Genomic DNA, 17,446 nt, shown 5'->3' with positions numbered 1-17,446 from the left:
ATCGGGGCTCATCAGACCAGCCAATGTTTTTCCAAGCTTCTATTGTCATGGGAATTCTACCCTGAATTTCATGCTGTTGGCTGACAGGAGCAGTGTGGTCTTCTGCTGCTGTAGCCCATCTGCACGTGTGTTTAGAGATGGTCTTCTGCATACCCTGATTGTAACAGGTAGTTGCTTTACTGCCAGTTCTGCCAGTCCACTGACATCAACAAGGCCTTCTCACCCAGAGAACTTCTGCTCACTGGATATGTTTTGTTTTCCTCACCATTCTCTGTAAACCCTAGAGATGCTTGTGTGGGAAACTCCTCATAGATTAGCAGTTTCTGAAATACCTGCCTGCTTCTGAAAACCATGCTATGGTCATTTTGACCATGTTTACACGTCTGAATACATTGTGGTATTGCCATCTGATTGGCTAATTTGGTATTGGCATCTATGAGCGCTTAAGCAGGTGTACCTAATGAATTGGCAGATCATATTTTATATGGAACCTTTACTATACACTTCACCGAATATATCAAAGATGCTTGTTTGTGAATCCTTATTTCTGATTGTCGTTGTAAGAGCTCTCTCTCTCTCTCTCTCTCTGCCTGCAGGATGACGGGTCGAGAGTTTTTCACCCGCTTTCCGGCTCTATACCCGTTCCTTCTGAACCAGCTGGAGGAAGCTGCAGCCACAGTGGAAAGGTAAGGCGGCGCTCTTAAATCCACACACGCACACTTGCCGTGGCTTTTTGCACATCCTTGGTCCTATTATGGGTTCACTTTGACTTGCATTTCAGCTCTACAAGACAGACTTTTTTGTTTGCTTAAGCTGATTAAGCAGTGGTGCTTTTCACTGGCAGGCTTTCTGGTGGAAGAAGCAAGGATAGCGCAACTTTTCATCAGTCCGGAAGCTAGGTTTTTCTCAAAGAGCTCGGCTCTTTTTCCTCTGCATTGAATTCTCATGTGGGCCTTTTTCTAAATTGCTTAGCTGACAGACAATTGTTCAAAGCACAGAGCTTTACGAGCGAATAAAACAAATGTCTTGTTGAGATTTTGCTGCAGTTTTTGGAGTGGAGAGTTGGGTCCACTTGGGTTCATCGGTCTTATCTTTGTCAGCTCACTCCAGACTCCCTTTTTAAAAGCATATGAGTCATCCAACAGCTGCCCAGGCGGCCTTATCTTAATATGGATCCAATTAATTGAAAGCTCTTTCAGGCCAGCTCTTTCACAATTCCCCCCTACTCCCCGCGACCCTTGTTAAAACATTTGCAAATTTCCCACGGAACCAGATCCCGGCTGTCTGACTTCCCACATCTCAGCGTATCGCGCCACCCAAACAGAACAACCGCACCAAACTGTAGCCATACGCTGCAGGACTGGAGGTAAGAGGGCTGCTGTTAGTGGTTTTTTTAAACAGACGTGAAAGAGTGTGTTTCCAAAATAGGCCAACGATATAGGAAAGATTATAGAAGCAGGATCTGGACCTGTGTAAGGCTGTATATTTGTGGATTATGTAATCCGCCCTTCCTGCAGAAATCCCTCTTATTACTAAAGCTGCGAGATGTGTAGTACACAAGCTGACATGGAAAACACTGGACAAGCAGAGTATGTGCTTCTTCCTGCAGTAAGCATTGTTGTTGCATGCAGACAAGTCTTGCTGATGTTGGCATGTTTCAGCCTTGATGAGCTTTGTAATCATAGTTTTTAAATAAAATTCTTGGTGGCAGTATTTAAACCTGCAAAGCTGACTCTGATTATCTTCTTTTAATACTCACTGTAGTGACTATTAAACAGTTTTTATTGCTGTATGGATTCAAACAATTCTGAAGTCTTTACTCCTGATAAAAGACGCTTTTCATTACTTTATGAGCTTTATTAGCTCCAAAAGCTCAGTTTCACTTGTTGATAGCAAAGCAATGCAGATGGACCAGCACATGGCATGCTCTCTACAGGCATTCGAGCCTTATTAGAGTCACCAAGTGTTTGATGCAGGGCAGCTAGTGTACAGGGTGTTTCCCTGACAGCAGCTGGTTACTGTGAGAGATGACCTGTTATCACTGCCTGTACAGCTGAACAGTGATCTCTGTATAATCAACCCCCTACACTCTGATTCTTACCTCTTAAAAATGACTCCCACCATGAGTTTAAACTGTTTTTATTTTATTGTTATATAAATATTGTTTAAAGCACCATCTTTCTGCCATCATTCTCCTTTTTTGTTTTTTTGGCAACATGTTACACTGTATATCCATATATTTTATATATACTATCCTTAAATGAAGATAAAGGTACTCATCATGGTATCAAACAAAGTCAGATGAACTTCAGGGATATGAATGTGTTGAGTTAGAAAGCACAAAACATTGTGAATCCATTTCATGTATTTACAAAGTAACCACCAGAGAGCTGCTCATGTACATTTATCCAGTCAAACAGTAAGAAACAAACTCCATGAGCATCACATTAGGTCCTTTGCCCAAGAACGCCAAAAGTGGCAGATGAACCACTTGCACACCATCCTGTTCACAGATAGCAGCAGGTTCACAACGAGCACCTGTGATACACGTGAAAGACTTTGGAGACGCGGCGGTGAACGTTAAGTGGAGCGCTGGAAACCCAACGGCCCAGCAGTCATTCCTGTTAGATTTCAGACTTCCACTTAAAGTCCGGCACCTGGAGAGCATGCATAGTGGGTGCATTGCAATAGGAATTCTAAGTGGATGAGTCCACGCAGTCACAAAAACCAGGCAGGCACATGGAGCTCCACACAGACCCACTGATGACGAAACCTGCGTCACTGAGACCCGAGTGGGCCCTAGTAGACTGCTTCAGAAAGTCGCACAGACTCCATGTGATACCCTGACTGTCTCAGATCCACTCTGAGACCTTATCCTGCTGCAGTGGGTCCTTCCTGGTGCAGGAGTGTCTGGTCCTTAGGTAATCAGACTGTGCAGACATTTTCTAGATGAAAAAGATTCACAGTTCTTATCCACCCACTGTCAGCCTCAGATATCCCTTCACTTAAAGATCCGAGAATAGATTAAAATCCCTGAAACCACGGCTTTTTGCTAACACATTACTTGCACATATATGCTAACCTTGTTTTGTTTTCTTTTTTTAAACTCTGTTCATGCTTAATGTTAGCATCCAGTATTATCACAGTGTATATGTGATGGGACAAAAAAACAATTGCTGTTCTTTAAGGCTTCTCCTTCCTTCAATGTCTGCAAACCGAATCTCGGCTCAGAGTCACAGGTTATATATCAGATTCACACAGGCCTAGAGACCAGTTGGCAACTTCTTGGCAACCACCGGTTGCTGGGGAAGAAATGCAGATTCGTTGACACCAAGCAACCACCAGCTACCTAGCAAATGAAAATGTAAATTTCAGTCGTTTAGCGGGGTCTCGATGTTTGTGTGACCGGGGCTTCAGGTGAGCACGTTTCTTGACTTATTTAATAGTTATTATTTATTATGGCTTTCACTTGTTTTATTCCTTAAATGAAAGGAAGCAAGGTAAAAAAACAACAACTAAAAATCAGCTTCATCACACGCCACGGGGGACGAAAACTGTCCAGACCAAAAGAATCAGATTTATTTATGTGTTCTGCCAGTGCCTTTCTTATTTTGATTCCTGATTATTAAATGGAGGGTTTTGAATGACCTGTGAGTACATTTTGCGTAGCATTTGTTTCTGGTATCCTCTGTTTTACCTCCTATAGTACTTCCTATAGTCCTCCTGTCACACAGTGTCTGCTTGTATATGCACTCACTCTAAACACTCTAAATTTAATTTTGAAAAGACTATCTCGGAGGGGCCTAAGCATGCTCTCATATATGCTCCGAGACGACTTGTTGTTTCAGATTTCAAATTTTATTATCTCTGCGTAGCAAAGCAGATTTATCTGCAAAAGTATTTCAGGTCACCGCCCGCATTTTTAATCCGCTCTGATTTGTAGCAGCGCTTCATCTTATCTGCCTCTGCCTGCACGTCCAAAGAAAACAGTTTTCGGATCATATTCCAAGTCATTTTCTAAACACAGTGGATGATTTATTTGTCTACCAGTGGAATAAATCGTAAGCTGCAGCTTGACTTTACTTTAGAGCTTCTTTGGTGTCTCTTTGCTACTGTGTCCCCTTCACTCCTTTCTAAATGAAGAATTCATATACTTAAGGTCAGCGCTCTGTTTCCACTCTCTTTCTAAACGAGACAAAATAAAAATAGGCTGTTTCATCAAACACCCGGCTGTTGAAGATGATTGAGGAGTTTGGGTTAGAGAAAGCAAACATTCACAGAAGGATCTGACAGCATTAAATGCCACAGAGTCGCTTTTTTATCCTGTCAAATGTTTCTGCCTTCAGCTGCATCCCAACAAGGCCTTGTATGCCCCCCTCTCCACCACCAGCCCAGTCCCTTGTTTCTGTGACATCACATCCTGTCCCGCTGTGCTTGACTGAACTGTGACATTAAACGCATTAGACCAGTTACTAATTGGGCCGCTATTACATTTCCCATCTTGCCGATCTGCGGCAGTCCCAGTGGACGGTTCTCTGTGAGTGTTTTGTTTAACGAAGTAATGAAAAGCATACGATGTTTTCTCAGGGAAGGAGCGGGAGGGAAGGTCTCCGTTCTGAGATCCTCATGACTAATGACAGGGCCCAAAGGATGTACTGCTCTCCTGATACAGTCACATTAGCAGACCTTCACAAAGTTCAGCGTCAAGCTGAAACACTGTTTCCTCCTCATGTTTCTATATTCAAGACAGGAAAAACTAAAGCTCGTGAAGGCAAAGCGGGGCTGCACTTCGTTGTTGACACTACATAAGGTTCATTTTATTTTGCTCTTTGAGTCCTTGTTTCTTTCCCCGTCTCTATTTTCCTCCCTGCTTCCTTCCCTGCGAGTGTGTCAGAGTGAAACTGTGAAACCGCTGGCAGAGAGACACTTTTCCATTCTGACTCAGCTGGCAGTGAAGAGACTTGGATGGAGGAGAAGAGGGAGGTGAAAAGCTCGGTTCAAGGACTGATGAGGACATGACTGTTTGAGAGCGTGGGTGGTTTTAGACATGCAGAGTCTATTAAAAAGCAAGAGGAATTTAGGCCAGTTAAATTTTGCACGGTAACTTTGGTTATCTGTGCTTTTCAGGTGACTTTTCACTGTTTGATCCTGTTGCAGTGAGCGCCACATCAGACTGTTTATTTCTCACCACTATAGATGAATTCCAGGAGCTAAAAAGCGCTTTTCCTCGAGTTCCTGTCACGTGAACACTACACCGATTTTAACGTTTTAACTGCTAGTGCTATGCTAACAAGTGCTGTTCATTAGCTCGGTCTTTCTGTGCTAAGCTTAGCTAATCGTCTGCTGCTTTAGCTTCATAGTCAGCCGATAGTAGTGATGTGCGATACCACTGATTTCCTTTCCGATCTGATACCAAGTAATATTCAGGGTGGTATCGACGATACTGATCCGATACTTTGTGCAAAAACTTATTTTATTTATTGTATCTCAAATTATAGCATCATAATGATTACAGGACATCAGATTACTTGTTCTTATTACTTAATAATGCAGAGTTCATCATATAGAAATAAAAAAAACTGAAGTTGTGCCTATTTGAACACTTTGCCTGCCTGCAGCACTAAAGGACTCCATGAGAGACGTCTGTCTCGCCCTAGCAGCACCTGTCCTCCTCTTCAGTTCGTCTCAACATACGCTCGTCATATTCTGTGATATGATTTACTGTGAGGTGTTTGACAAGGTTAGTGATGTTGCCACAACCATACATGCCAACCCTCCAGATTTTTCCGGGAGAATACCAAATTTCAGTGCCCGTCCCGAAAATCTCCCGGAGGCACCATTCTCCTGAATTTCCCCCGATTTTCCACCCGGACAACAAAATTGAAAAACCGTATCGCAGAATTCATAGTGCGGCCCAGCCAATTCCAGCAATGACGGCAGCGACTTAGTTTTAATATTACTCTTATTTCTCTTTCTGGGTCGCAAAAAAACTTTTAACATATTTTCAGGTGAGAATGTAGCTGTGTAAACTTCAAATATCTGAGCCGACCGACACATCGTCTTCAAACCCCCGCGGTCTTTTGCTACTCGGGTTAAACATGATATATAAGTCACTTTGATAACCTAAAAATGTTATTGTTTGGCTTTTTCAATGTTTTATTTGTTCGTGGGTAAATCGGTTTGGCTGAGATTAAAGTTTTTAGATTAGATTAAATTAAACTTTATTAATCCCTCGGGAGGGTTCCTCCGGGGTTTTCACACAGCTGAATAAACGTCAAACTGATTAAATAAAGTGTGAGACGGTCGAGAGTTTACGCCAGCGCCCTGTTATATTTAGAAAGCAAGGAGCAGACGGCCGAGTTTCTCTCCACCGAGAGAGCCTGTGACGTACTACCCGGCTTTCTTTAGACCGCGAAGGCCGGGTCCTCAGGTGGAAGCAGCCTCTGAATTTGGACACCCCCGCTGTTTCCGGGCCGGCCAATAATAACGGTGACATTTAACGTATTTTATCCTATAAATAAACACTGTAAAATGTATTTATCCCCCCCCCAACAGCCCTTTTGAATGTCTCCCTAGTATGGCCACAACACCTCACTTTTTTGCCACATGTATTGCAAACCACGTCTCAGCTGTTTGTGGAGGTAAAATAAGTCTGCACAATTACGCTCAGCCATTGTTGTGAGTGCGCGCGCCAAGGGGCGGCGAGACATTTATACAGCCGTATTTCGCACATGACTATGAAAGGCGGAAGAGGAAGTAGTTCCTTTGAATGTAGACAATCCGAATGTTATAGTTTCTTTCCACTGTGTTCCTGTTAATGGTAAACTACAAATTTACTCTAAATTACTAAAATATCGATATTTTAATGTGAGAATTGATTCTAGAACATAAATGATTGGTATCGGAGGAATCGATATTTCAGGATCAATCCGCACATCACTAGCCGATAGACAAGAGGATATTCTCATTTAACTATGAACTCATAGCAAAGGGCAAGAAAGTGAAGAAAGAATTACTGTGCAGTTCTGCCATAGAGACTCCTGAAGTTCAACTTCATAGAGTTTGACTGTATGTTAGCATAAGCCCCACATTTATCTATGGGCTGTTAACAACCCTTCACTAGAGAGGTGAAGGTTAGTCCTAGAGCCCACGTTTCAGGCCCTTTCCTTTGCTAACAACTTCTTTTATGTGTACAGAGTCCCTCATGATCATGTCTGAAGAAGATTATCCAAAACAGCGTTCAGTTTATCGGTTCTCTGCCATTACAGCGACGGCAGGAGTGTTGCCTTGAAGTATCCATTCATTTAACGGCTTTACCATTGATGATTTATGACTTTTACTTTCTAGATAACGTTAATTGTGTGCGTGTTTGTGTACATGTTCAGTGACAGCGGTCAGGTGAAGCTGCACCCCAGTCTCTTCTTGCTGCTGCTGGTTCTCAGTCGGCTCTACCCTTCTCCCATGGATGGATCCTCTTCTCCTTTGGGGCTCGCACCTTTCATGCCCTTCATCATGAGGTAGGTGATCCACGCATGCATGCACAGGTACAGCGGAAAGAGTGGAGTCACAACAACCGAGACCATTACTGACGATTTTCTACAAATGTGGGTTAGTTTCACAAACAGCGCAGTTCAGCTGCATGGACTCTACAGGTTTGCCCAAACCACAAAGATGCAAAGCAGGGGACTTAGCAGTGTCTCCAGGGAAGCAAAATGCATCCAGACCCAAATATGTTTTCTGCTGGTTTGATACACTCCAGTGGATTTCTCTCTCCTGTCTTCTTACATACAATGAACATGTGACACGGGTGGTCAGGACTGTGGCTGCTTTCTGTGAAGTGGAGAATGTTTTAACCCACACCAAGCATTCTGACTGAGACATGGAGATTCATCCGCTCTATTCATCTTCTTCTTTTGATGTGGTAGTCAGTTCAGCGATGTTCTAATGATGTTTTTGTGTATGCACTCAATGTTGGGCGATTGGATGAATATATCAGCTATCGTCGATCATTCTTACAAGAGTGATTTATTTATTTGCCCATGAGTAAGTTTGCTAATAACGATGGAGCTAATAGAAGCAGTCAACAGAAGGGGAAAAAAAAATAGTAGCGCTGTTTTAACAGCACCCTCGTTCCTCTGCGAGCACATGCACCGTCCTCAGAGTGCGCCCAAATGCTTGTTGATGGAGCTGCAGAAGCTGGTGATAGTCTAGGATACTCAGCCAGTGTCAGGTGGACAGGTACATGCTCATGCAAGTTAGTCGTGTTTGAGTACTTTGCTCGCACCATACGTCTGCACACTTCCTTAGGTTTCCCTCTGTCATCTGGTTTAAAGCCAAAGAAATCCCAAATTGGCGACTTTATATTTTTTTTAGTGCTGTCAGCGTTAACGTGCCATCATGACGACTAACGCGATAAACAATTAATTAGGGGATTAGTTCGTCCATGTTTGGACTTCTTCTGTGTTGTAAATGCGCAAATCAGTCTGTGCATGATTACATTGCTCCGGTCATCCTGCGCCCAATATATCGCCCATCGTTGATTATTGGACTGACGATTGTCGGTTGGAAAATTTGTACATATCGCCCAGCCCTAATTCCCAGTCAGAGCTGTTTTTGACATTGCAAAATTCCGGATATCAGTTATGCCATTAACAGAGAAAAGCACAGGCTTTAGGGAAGGCTGTGCTTTTGCCTCAGAGGAAATATTTGTTCATACGCTGACCTTTCATTATTAGAAACTTTGGCCGTGTTGGATTGGCACACACATGACTTTTATTTCATGACTGTCGTCCCTGCGTTGTGATGTTTCCTTGTTTCCTGTCACTATTCATCCCTCCACTCATAACAGTGGACTTGAATGAGCATTTCTCCCACCCTGCCTTTTCCAGTCACTTTGCCTGCTTATGTAAAGTCTGAAAGAAAAAATGTAACCAAAGGAATTCTGTCCAACCCAAGAGAGTCCCACACCTGCTCACTCAGCTGTGATAAACCTCTCAAACTAAGTTTATCTGAACTTTTCTTTCTAACTATAGAACAATTCACAATCAGCAAAGGTCTAAATATTTTGTGTGTTTGTGTGTGTGCGGGGCTTCTTTCATTTGTATTGTTTGCACAGGTGTTTCTGCATCTTTGATATGGATGTGCTGTCATCAATTCATTGTTGTTTTTCAGTACTGGTACAATCGCTGTGATATAATCTAAGGTTTCGCCATGGCTACAAGAGAGATTGTTTTGTGTTCGTCTGTAGGATTTTGTGTCTTTCCACACTAAGACAAAACACCCATCTAGTGTGAGCTGTTCCTGCAGCGAGCAGCGCATGTGTGTGTTGTCTCGCGTTGCAGCTCGTCTGAATCCACTCACTGTTTACTGGAGAGTGAACCTCTCAGGCGAGTGGGAAACTTTAGTCACAACTTCATTTTGTTACATTCCTCTAATGGAGAAATGTACAAATATTATTGGAAGATGTTCTTATGCTGCACCTGCAAATAAGAACTGTAAGCTTCAACCTTGTGTGTCCACAAGATTTGGCATCCCAAGAAAATAATACCTGATCTCAGCATTTAACACGCCTACACCCTTCAACAGCACCTTGATAAGGTGTATAAAATAAAAGCAGCACAACTAAGGTGGTGGAGGCTGAAGCTCATGTTTTCTGGAATGCAAGAACACAGCTGGTGATGCTTTGTGGCAAAGAAAAGGTGGGTGTGAAGGTTTTTTCACTTTGTACGGAAATCACTATTGTGTTATGTGTGCAAGGCAGAGCCTTCTGATTAAATTTCTTTAAGCTATTCTGTCACTATAGCTATTCTGAATAGTTTATCTGATGTGTAAATTGTCCAGCCAGATGATTGATGCAGTATTTTTACAGCTGGATAGCTTGTGCGTCCGACTTTGTGTGTGTGGATGTGCGCGCGTGTTTGGGAGGATATAGGGAGTTAAGCTTTGACCTTGAGGTTGGAATGCACTACTGATGGTTTAGATAATAGTGGTTGCATGTGGGTGCTGTATGTGTGTTGGTAGGGGCTGGTAGGGCTGGGCCATATCATACCGTTCACAGTAATACTGGTATAATGTTGGGCAACGATAAGAAAATGAAATATCGCGATAGAAATTGGGTAAAACGTGCATGCACGGTGCCTTTGTTTTCATACGCACATGGCGGAAAAAGCATGGCGGCGGCGATGGAGAATGAGGGCGAAAGCGTATCGTTGAATGAAACGGATGAAGCAGAAGTGGTTTGTAAAAATGCTGCAACTTCAGTGTGGAACTGGTTTGGCTTTCAACCGTCAGATACACAACAAAGCACTATTTTTGGTAGAGCATGCTAGCGGGCCGTCGTTATTACTGTGGTTTTTTGGAAAATACGGCACACTTAAAATCAATCCTTTGATTTTTCTGAAAATCGACAGAGCCCCTTATAATCCCGTGTGCCTTATGTATGAGTTCTGGTTGTGTTTACCGACCTCAAAACGATTTTATGTACACAGCGCTCCAAAATCTGTCAAATGTTTTAGTACGACTTTGCTAAGCTACGAAGCCGCACCGCTTGATGGATTGTTGGAGCATTACGGCTATCGTAGGCAGGAGCCTCGCAGAGTGATACGTACTGTGCTTCAACATAATATTACCGTATTGTGTGTGTATAACCTCTTTTAAGTTTTGTGGATATTATACATGGTTATACTGAGGATATGTCGGCCAGTTTCCACTGGAAATGCCTTTTTGGTTAAACTGTCAGCAAGGAATTTTGCACTGTTAAATTTTTATATAACTTTAATGCACATAAAAAAAACAGCTGCTTGTTTAAGTGAAAATACATTGATGGGTTGTTTTTTATTTTTTTGCACTAATAAAGTTGTGGAGTTGTAAAGTATTTTGTCTCATGTCAATTATATCGTCAGTTATATCGTTATTGCAAATTTTCAAATGTATATGGTGATAAATATTTTTGGTCATATCGCCCTGCTCTAGTGGCTGGCATAGTGAGGAGACATAAAACTGGTATTGTAGCATGCTTTGTGAGGAGATGTACAGTAGTTGTGGGATTTGGCTTTATTGTTAGTGCAGTGGCCTTTTTTTTTTTTTTTTTTTTTTTTTTTTTTGGCAGGCAGGTGTCTTTGTCTCCATGGCTACGTCTACCTTTGTTTTTTTTAATGTTTAGTTTAGTTGCGATGCTTAAGCTTAGGGTTAGATTTTGGGGAATGAGATTTAAAATGAGTCAGTGTTTTCACAAAGCTAGTGCCCCTCACCCTACAGACTTGTTAACTGGAATATAAGAACCACTCATCCAAATACCTCAAACTAACCAGGCAGTAAATCCTCCAATTTTCAAGTAGATTGGATAAACATCTGTCACATTTTTAGTGAAACGGTAGAGCTGTATTGTTTGCGGTTTACTGTATAATATATTCTGGTGTTGAGCAGCTCTTTTAGTTTGTTTGGCCCAGACTCAAAGTTTGAAAGGAATTCAAGTTTCATGCTAACATCTGTGCCTCCCCAGAGGAGTAGTCTGACTCCCTTTGCATTGACCTCAGTGTCTTCAGTGCCACAGTGAGGGTGACACTTGGTGTTAGCGTGCAAAATTCTCATCAACTGTTTGAAGGAACTGGCATGAGAATTTTGTTTAGATGTTCACGTTCCTCTGCACCTCAAGGGGAATTATGACTGTTTTGTGTTTTCCTTCATCCAACCTTTGTTATGTTTAAAGGTGGAGATTTGGGGCAACTATTGCTACTGGTCCTTTGCCAGGTTAGCGCAGTCATTCTGCTTCCCAATGATCTTTCAGGATTAGTACTTATTGCACGAAACTCTAGTGTGTGAGGGTGAAACCTCTGCCCTCTAAAACAGTCAAGTTCAACCCTGTTGTATGAGTAATGCTAATAAGGTATGTGTTTGTACATAATAGTGTAGCTCAAGGTTATAAGACATAGCAAAGTCAAAGAACAGGAAATGCAAAGCTGCTAGTGCCCCAAATATTTAGCCTTTTAAAAAAAATCATGTTGTTTTCAGTTTGACAAGTTGGCTCCATTAAACAGTGCTTTTAAGTTGTAGCATTTCCTGCTGGCATTGTACCCTTTATTACAGAGACAATTGTTATTGGACTACGGATATGTGTCAGAATGTTTAAAACAATGTCTGGATTCAGTTATGACTACAAAAATAGTCTAACTTTCTTTTTTTCCAGTTTGAAGTTTTTACCAGCAGCTCTTTAGGCGCTGACGTGTTGCCTCAGGATCTTTAGAGACCTCCAAGACTATTTCACCTGTATTGGTAATCTGGTCTTGATCGCATTTGGTTTTTCCTCCATCTGTACACTCTGTCTGACTGCACACTTAAGGGCTGGTTCTGTAACTGTTTCTAGTCTGATCCACGTCTTCAGTCGTACGCTGCAAAACACTTCATTTTTGTTTATATAGGCAGATCACAACCACAGTTGCCTTAAGCCGATTTATACTGTAAGGTAAAGGCCATACAGTAATTTCAGCAATCGCTTGGCGAGAGTGGGAAAGAAAAACCCCCTTTTAACAGGAAGAAACCTCCAGCAGAACTACATGCAGTATGGGGTAGCCATAGAGCTGGGCGATATGAGATTTTTTCATATCACGATATGTTTTTTTCATTTCAGGCGATAACGATATCTATCACGATATAAGCCAAATAACTATATTTGTAAGATTTAAATGTGCCGTTGCTCACAAGTAAAATGTGAAATAATCAGCAGCTTGTTTTGATTGAAATATTTATTTCCCATAATAAGTTGAACAGAGTAGATGTACTTAAGGAACATGAGACTTTTTCAGATAAATAAAGGCAAATATTGCAAACTACACAAAAGGCAGCCGCTAAAGCGTTTAAGTTTCAAAATAGAACAAACAAAACAGGCTAAATTGTCAATTCAACTTAGAAATTATTAATTCTAAAAATAAATCTTAGTTTGTTTTACAGAAGAACAGACAAAATTGACTAACTTTTGTCAATATTAAATAAACTGAGAACTAAAAGGAAATTCTCAATCTCTCCTTGTTGTATAGCTTCGCTTTTCAAACAGTTTTAACAGTTACTTTAGTCTGACAAAAGCCGAATGACGAATTAGCGCTTCCAGTCAGAGACTGAGCATGCACCGGTTTATTGTATTTCCAGACTTGCTTTCGGCACAATTTACAGTGCGCGCTACTCTTTTTGTCAGACTTGAAATAGCCGAAATACCTTCACACTACGGAACTTCTATGGCTCTTCCGTTCAACAGTCTCTCCGGCATTGGAACCATCATCTGTTTTATCTTCGGTAACCTTCGGTTACACTCTCGGTCTACTTAATTTGGATTGGCTGTTCTTTTTTTTTTTTCCTTTTTTTTTTTAAAGCAGACAAGAGCGGTGAGGTCTATCGCAATAGTTTAATTTTTCTATCGAGAAAAAGTTATTTCGCAATACATACCGTTATCGTTCTATCGCCCAGCTCTAGGTAGCCATCTAACTCGCATCTGATAATAACCTGTTGAATAATTCATTTCACTCCATATTTAGTGACACACATAGAAAATGGAAAGTGAAGTGTGATCAGAAGCTGACTGGGTCATAAACTGGAGCCGTTACCATTTGCACCTGTAAATGTGTGACTTTGCCTTCGTTGAATGCATACGTTCTTAAAAAAATAAAAAATCGGAACCTCAGTGAAATCTCGTAGTTATGCCTTTAGAGTTCCATCTCTTGTGGGTGAAAATAAAAGGGCTTTCGGCTGAGTCTGGCACTGTCAGAGAAGGCATGCAGCACACACATCTAGCCAAATGAAGCCCACATGTTGGAGATGTTAAATATAGCCCAGCCACAACTTCTTTGGCTCCAGCCATGTTTCTCTGCGATACCCCCTTTCCATCCCCCAACCCATCTACCCCAGGCGTGTGCAGGACGTGTCTGATGAGGCCGATGGCTGTCGCCCACCGCGTGCTCCCCGTCTCCATAAGACCTGACCCGTCACCTCCAAGGATTAAATGTTGCTTAGCTTCACCTGTTGACAGGCCAGAGCACCATACTCACATACTGTGGTATAACTCCTTTACACCGCATAGCAAATTTATTTATTTTTTTAAATCTTCATAACCTCCCACCTCATCCTCACTAGATTTGTAACATTCCCTCGATGCCGGGCCCTCTGCAAGCGTCACACCTGCATGCGTAATGACGGAGTGAATAATGATGATGACGAGAAAATGGGGGAGGATGACGAGAAGCGGACATTTGTTATAATAATTAATGGCTTCATTCCTGTCCGCAGTGTCTTTAAAACAGTTTGTCTTATCTCCTTGGAGCGCCTCTCCTTTTCTCTGTCTCTCCATCTTAACTGTAAGCCCTCAGAGTGTTGTGGTAGTGATTTATATCCCGTGATATCCAGCCCAGGCATTTCTGCTCACCCTGCCTGCACCACTCCCTTCCTTTCCTTTTTGGCCCGCACTGTCTCACATCTCATTTCTTTAGAAAGGGCACAGAAATGCCTATAAACTGACTTCAAAAGGGACTGCTATCAGTTTCTTTTTGTTTTTGTTTTTTTAATACAATGCAGTGCATTTCCCCACGATGACGAATGGTGAACAAATGCCTAGAGAAGACCAAACTTGCCATCAGTATCTGAACTATGCCTGACATAAAAAGGAAATAGTTTACTGACACATTACAGGATTACATTTCATAATGTAAACTGAAGCTGTACCCTGTGTGCTAATCAGGCCAACTAGTAGCGGCAAGGAGTTTATGAAACTGATGAAAACTAGCACTGTAGAATTAGAAGATACAAGATGGTTTCCCAAAAGCCGTGCAAAAGAGAACTTGTAGGAGTTTGCGTGCTGTGTAGAGCACTGAAATTCATGCCTGAACCTTCAAACTTAAGACATGAAGGGTCATACCTGTGTTTTATTAACTGAGAGGGGTCTCCTTCACCAAATAATAATAATTTGAAGGAAAGGGACAGTGTGACTGGCATCTTTCTAAAACATCATCCTCTTCTTCATCACCTCAAGCCTCAAGTCTTCTGAACCGAAGTCAGAGCTCTAACACAAGAAATAGTGCAACAAGATACTTGTTTATTCCTGATATTGTCAGAAGTACTTAATGTCAGCAGATTAGACACGAGACCGTTCCGACTAACGTTTGGTTTAAGTGACCTAAAAACATTAAAACACTCACAATTTCTCTCCGATAAATAGTTTGATTGCATTTTCACATTGTATGAGAGTTTATTCACTAAGCGTCAGAGTCTAGTAATCTTAGATCGACACAGATGAACACAGGCTAATAACATCAGCTTTAACCCTCCAGTTCTGTGTACACCCCCCCCCCCCCCCCCTTACTTTAGTCTTCCCGGCCTGTTTTAACAGCTCTTAAATTAGCATAACAAACATTTTTCACCACCAAATTCAGTTCAGTGGGTCAATCAGTAGGTCGTAAAGTGGGTCTTTCAGGGGGTCATTCAGTCAATGGGAGGGGGGGTTTAGTGGATTCCCACTCATCTCCTATGGTGGTCACTCTTGACCGGGAACACCACAGATGTAACAAGGTTGATTAAAATACTCAACATTCCATGAAAGAGGTGATCATCACTTTCATATGTTCACCTGCACAGTGTGGAGGATGTCATAAGGCCTCGAGGCCATCAGATGTAAAAACCAAAACAGTATTTATGATTGTTTTAAGTTGTAAATCAGTCAAATTTGACCCGAACACGACAGGAAGGAACAGCAGTGCTGCTTACCCACAGAAAAGTTCAGGATATCTTCACCCACTCACCTCAGCATCGCTGTTATCAGTCAGAAGTGGGCTTCTCTAAATGACTGGCCCACATTGGACACCTTTCACAAAGTTTTACAGCCTCTTCAAGAGTAAAGAGGCCTTCCACAGATGGGGGGAAAACACCAGGTTAGATCTGTATCTGGTCCAAATAATAACATAAACACACTGGCCACCTGCAGACTTATGAGATGTAGTTTAAAGTTAATGTTTTTGATATGTCCTACAGCGGCCACCGTAGCGAGGGTTATACTGTTGAATTGGGGAGGACTAAGAAAACAGAAGTCAGTTGACTGCAATCTGCCGATAACGTGAAAACCTTACATTCTGTAACTTTCAGTGTAGTTTGATTTCCAGGTGAAAACTTGACACATATTATTTTAGGTTATGAGATCTTTTTGATACGTTCACTGTTAACTGGATGTCTTTGGGTTTTTGCCTGTGGGCAATTTGAATATGGCTCAGTTCATACGGGCTGTTGTAATATCAAAGATCTACACAAAACTGACAGAAGCATAAATAGCAGTGCGAACATGATTATGTTTACATGATTACGTTTACATTATGCTGGCTGTCTGCCTAACCAGGCATGTACAGTTACGTGCAGCCATGATTATGCTTGTCGGGTTCATACCGGATGTTTTTTAATTTGACACACATTCTAGTGGTTTTCCACACAGCAAAATAGTCCGGACAAAGAAAGAGTTTTGGTGGTAAAGTAAAAGAAGGATTGTTTTTGCTTGGCTAGATCGCGTCCATATGAATAAATGAAGGAAGCCAAATTGTTTAATTTGTCACTCCTTGCTTCTTAATTTGCTTACAGTAGGTTCTTTGCTAATCAGCTTTGACTCTCAGGCTTGTTTAGCCAACATGCTTGAGTCTCTGTGGAGGAAGCAGTTCTCCCAGCTTTCCAAAATGAGGCCCAGATGAGCCTGATCCAGGCCAGTCAACAGTCTGCCTACTGAATCCCACAGGGGACGTCCCTGTTCCTAAAATTACAACCTTCCAAACTGTCATTTCCTTTTGCAAAAGACTTTCAATGGGACAAATTAGCACAGATAGTTAACATATGGGGCCCAAATGGGGGCTGGGACGAGTGGAAAGTGAGGAGTTTGCATGAAATTTGGTGGGTTTGTGTGTGGGACGTTTGTGCTCATAAATTCACGTGTGCAGGCGTGCAGAGCTCAGGAATGCAAACTGTTGTCTGCGTTTGATACAGGGCCCTTTGGTTGTCTGTCTGGCTGTATGTGTGTGTGTTCACAGCAGGTGGAAAAAACATTTGTTAACAGTTGATCTGTTGCTCCAAACAGCCCCCACTTTGTTTCAGTGCATACCGATTGGACGTTTCTTGTCACTTCTTGTCCCGGTCTCTCAGTCAAATCAGCAGGAGATCCAACACTTGATCGTTTATTGGCTTTGCTGCTTCCTCTTAACAGATGCTGTTTATTATTAACATACGCTCTCACGGTGCTATCCAGATATCTGCTAACATATCTCGCCTCCACTCAGTACCAGAGCCAAAAAGACGGGCTTCTTTTTCACCTCCACATGCCGCTGCAGCATGAGAGGTGTTTCACATTTCTTTGGAAGCTTCTTTGAATTTTTCATAGCAAAGCCGAGGGCCGTTTTTGGCCCCAGCAGCCAGTTTTAATGCCATGAAAGCCCCTAAA

General features: G+C 42.0%; 1 protein-coding gene across 1 annotated transcript in view; it reads left to right on the top strand.

Moving 5' to 3' along the window:
* thada (THADA armadillo repeat containing) overlaps nucleotides 1-17,446 on the top strand; it is a 114,012-nt gene that overhangs the window by 36,708 nt on the left and 59,858 nt on the right. Inside the window, exons 27-28 of the mRNA XM_040044668.1 lie at nucleotides 597-686; nucleotides 7,386-7,517. Of these exons, the coding sequence (XP_039900602.1) occupies nucleotides 597-686; nucleotides 7,386-7,517 (222 nt within the window). The remainder of the gene's footprint in view (nucleotides 1-596; nucleotides 687-7,385; nucleotides 7,518-17,446) is intronic.

Source organism: Simochromis diagramma, unplaced genomic scaffold (genome assembly GCF_900408965.1).
Source record: "Simochromis diagramma unplaced genomic scaffold, fSimDia1.1 OVJJ01000486.1, whole genome shotgun sequence".
NCBI lineage: Eukaryota > Metazoa > Chordata > Actinopteri > Cichliformes > Cichlidae > Simochromis > Simochromis diagramma.
This window is presented reverse-complemented; position numbering and strand designations above follow the sequence as displayed.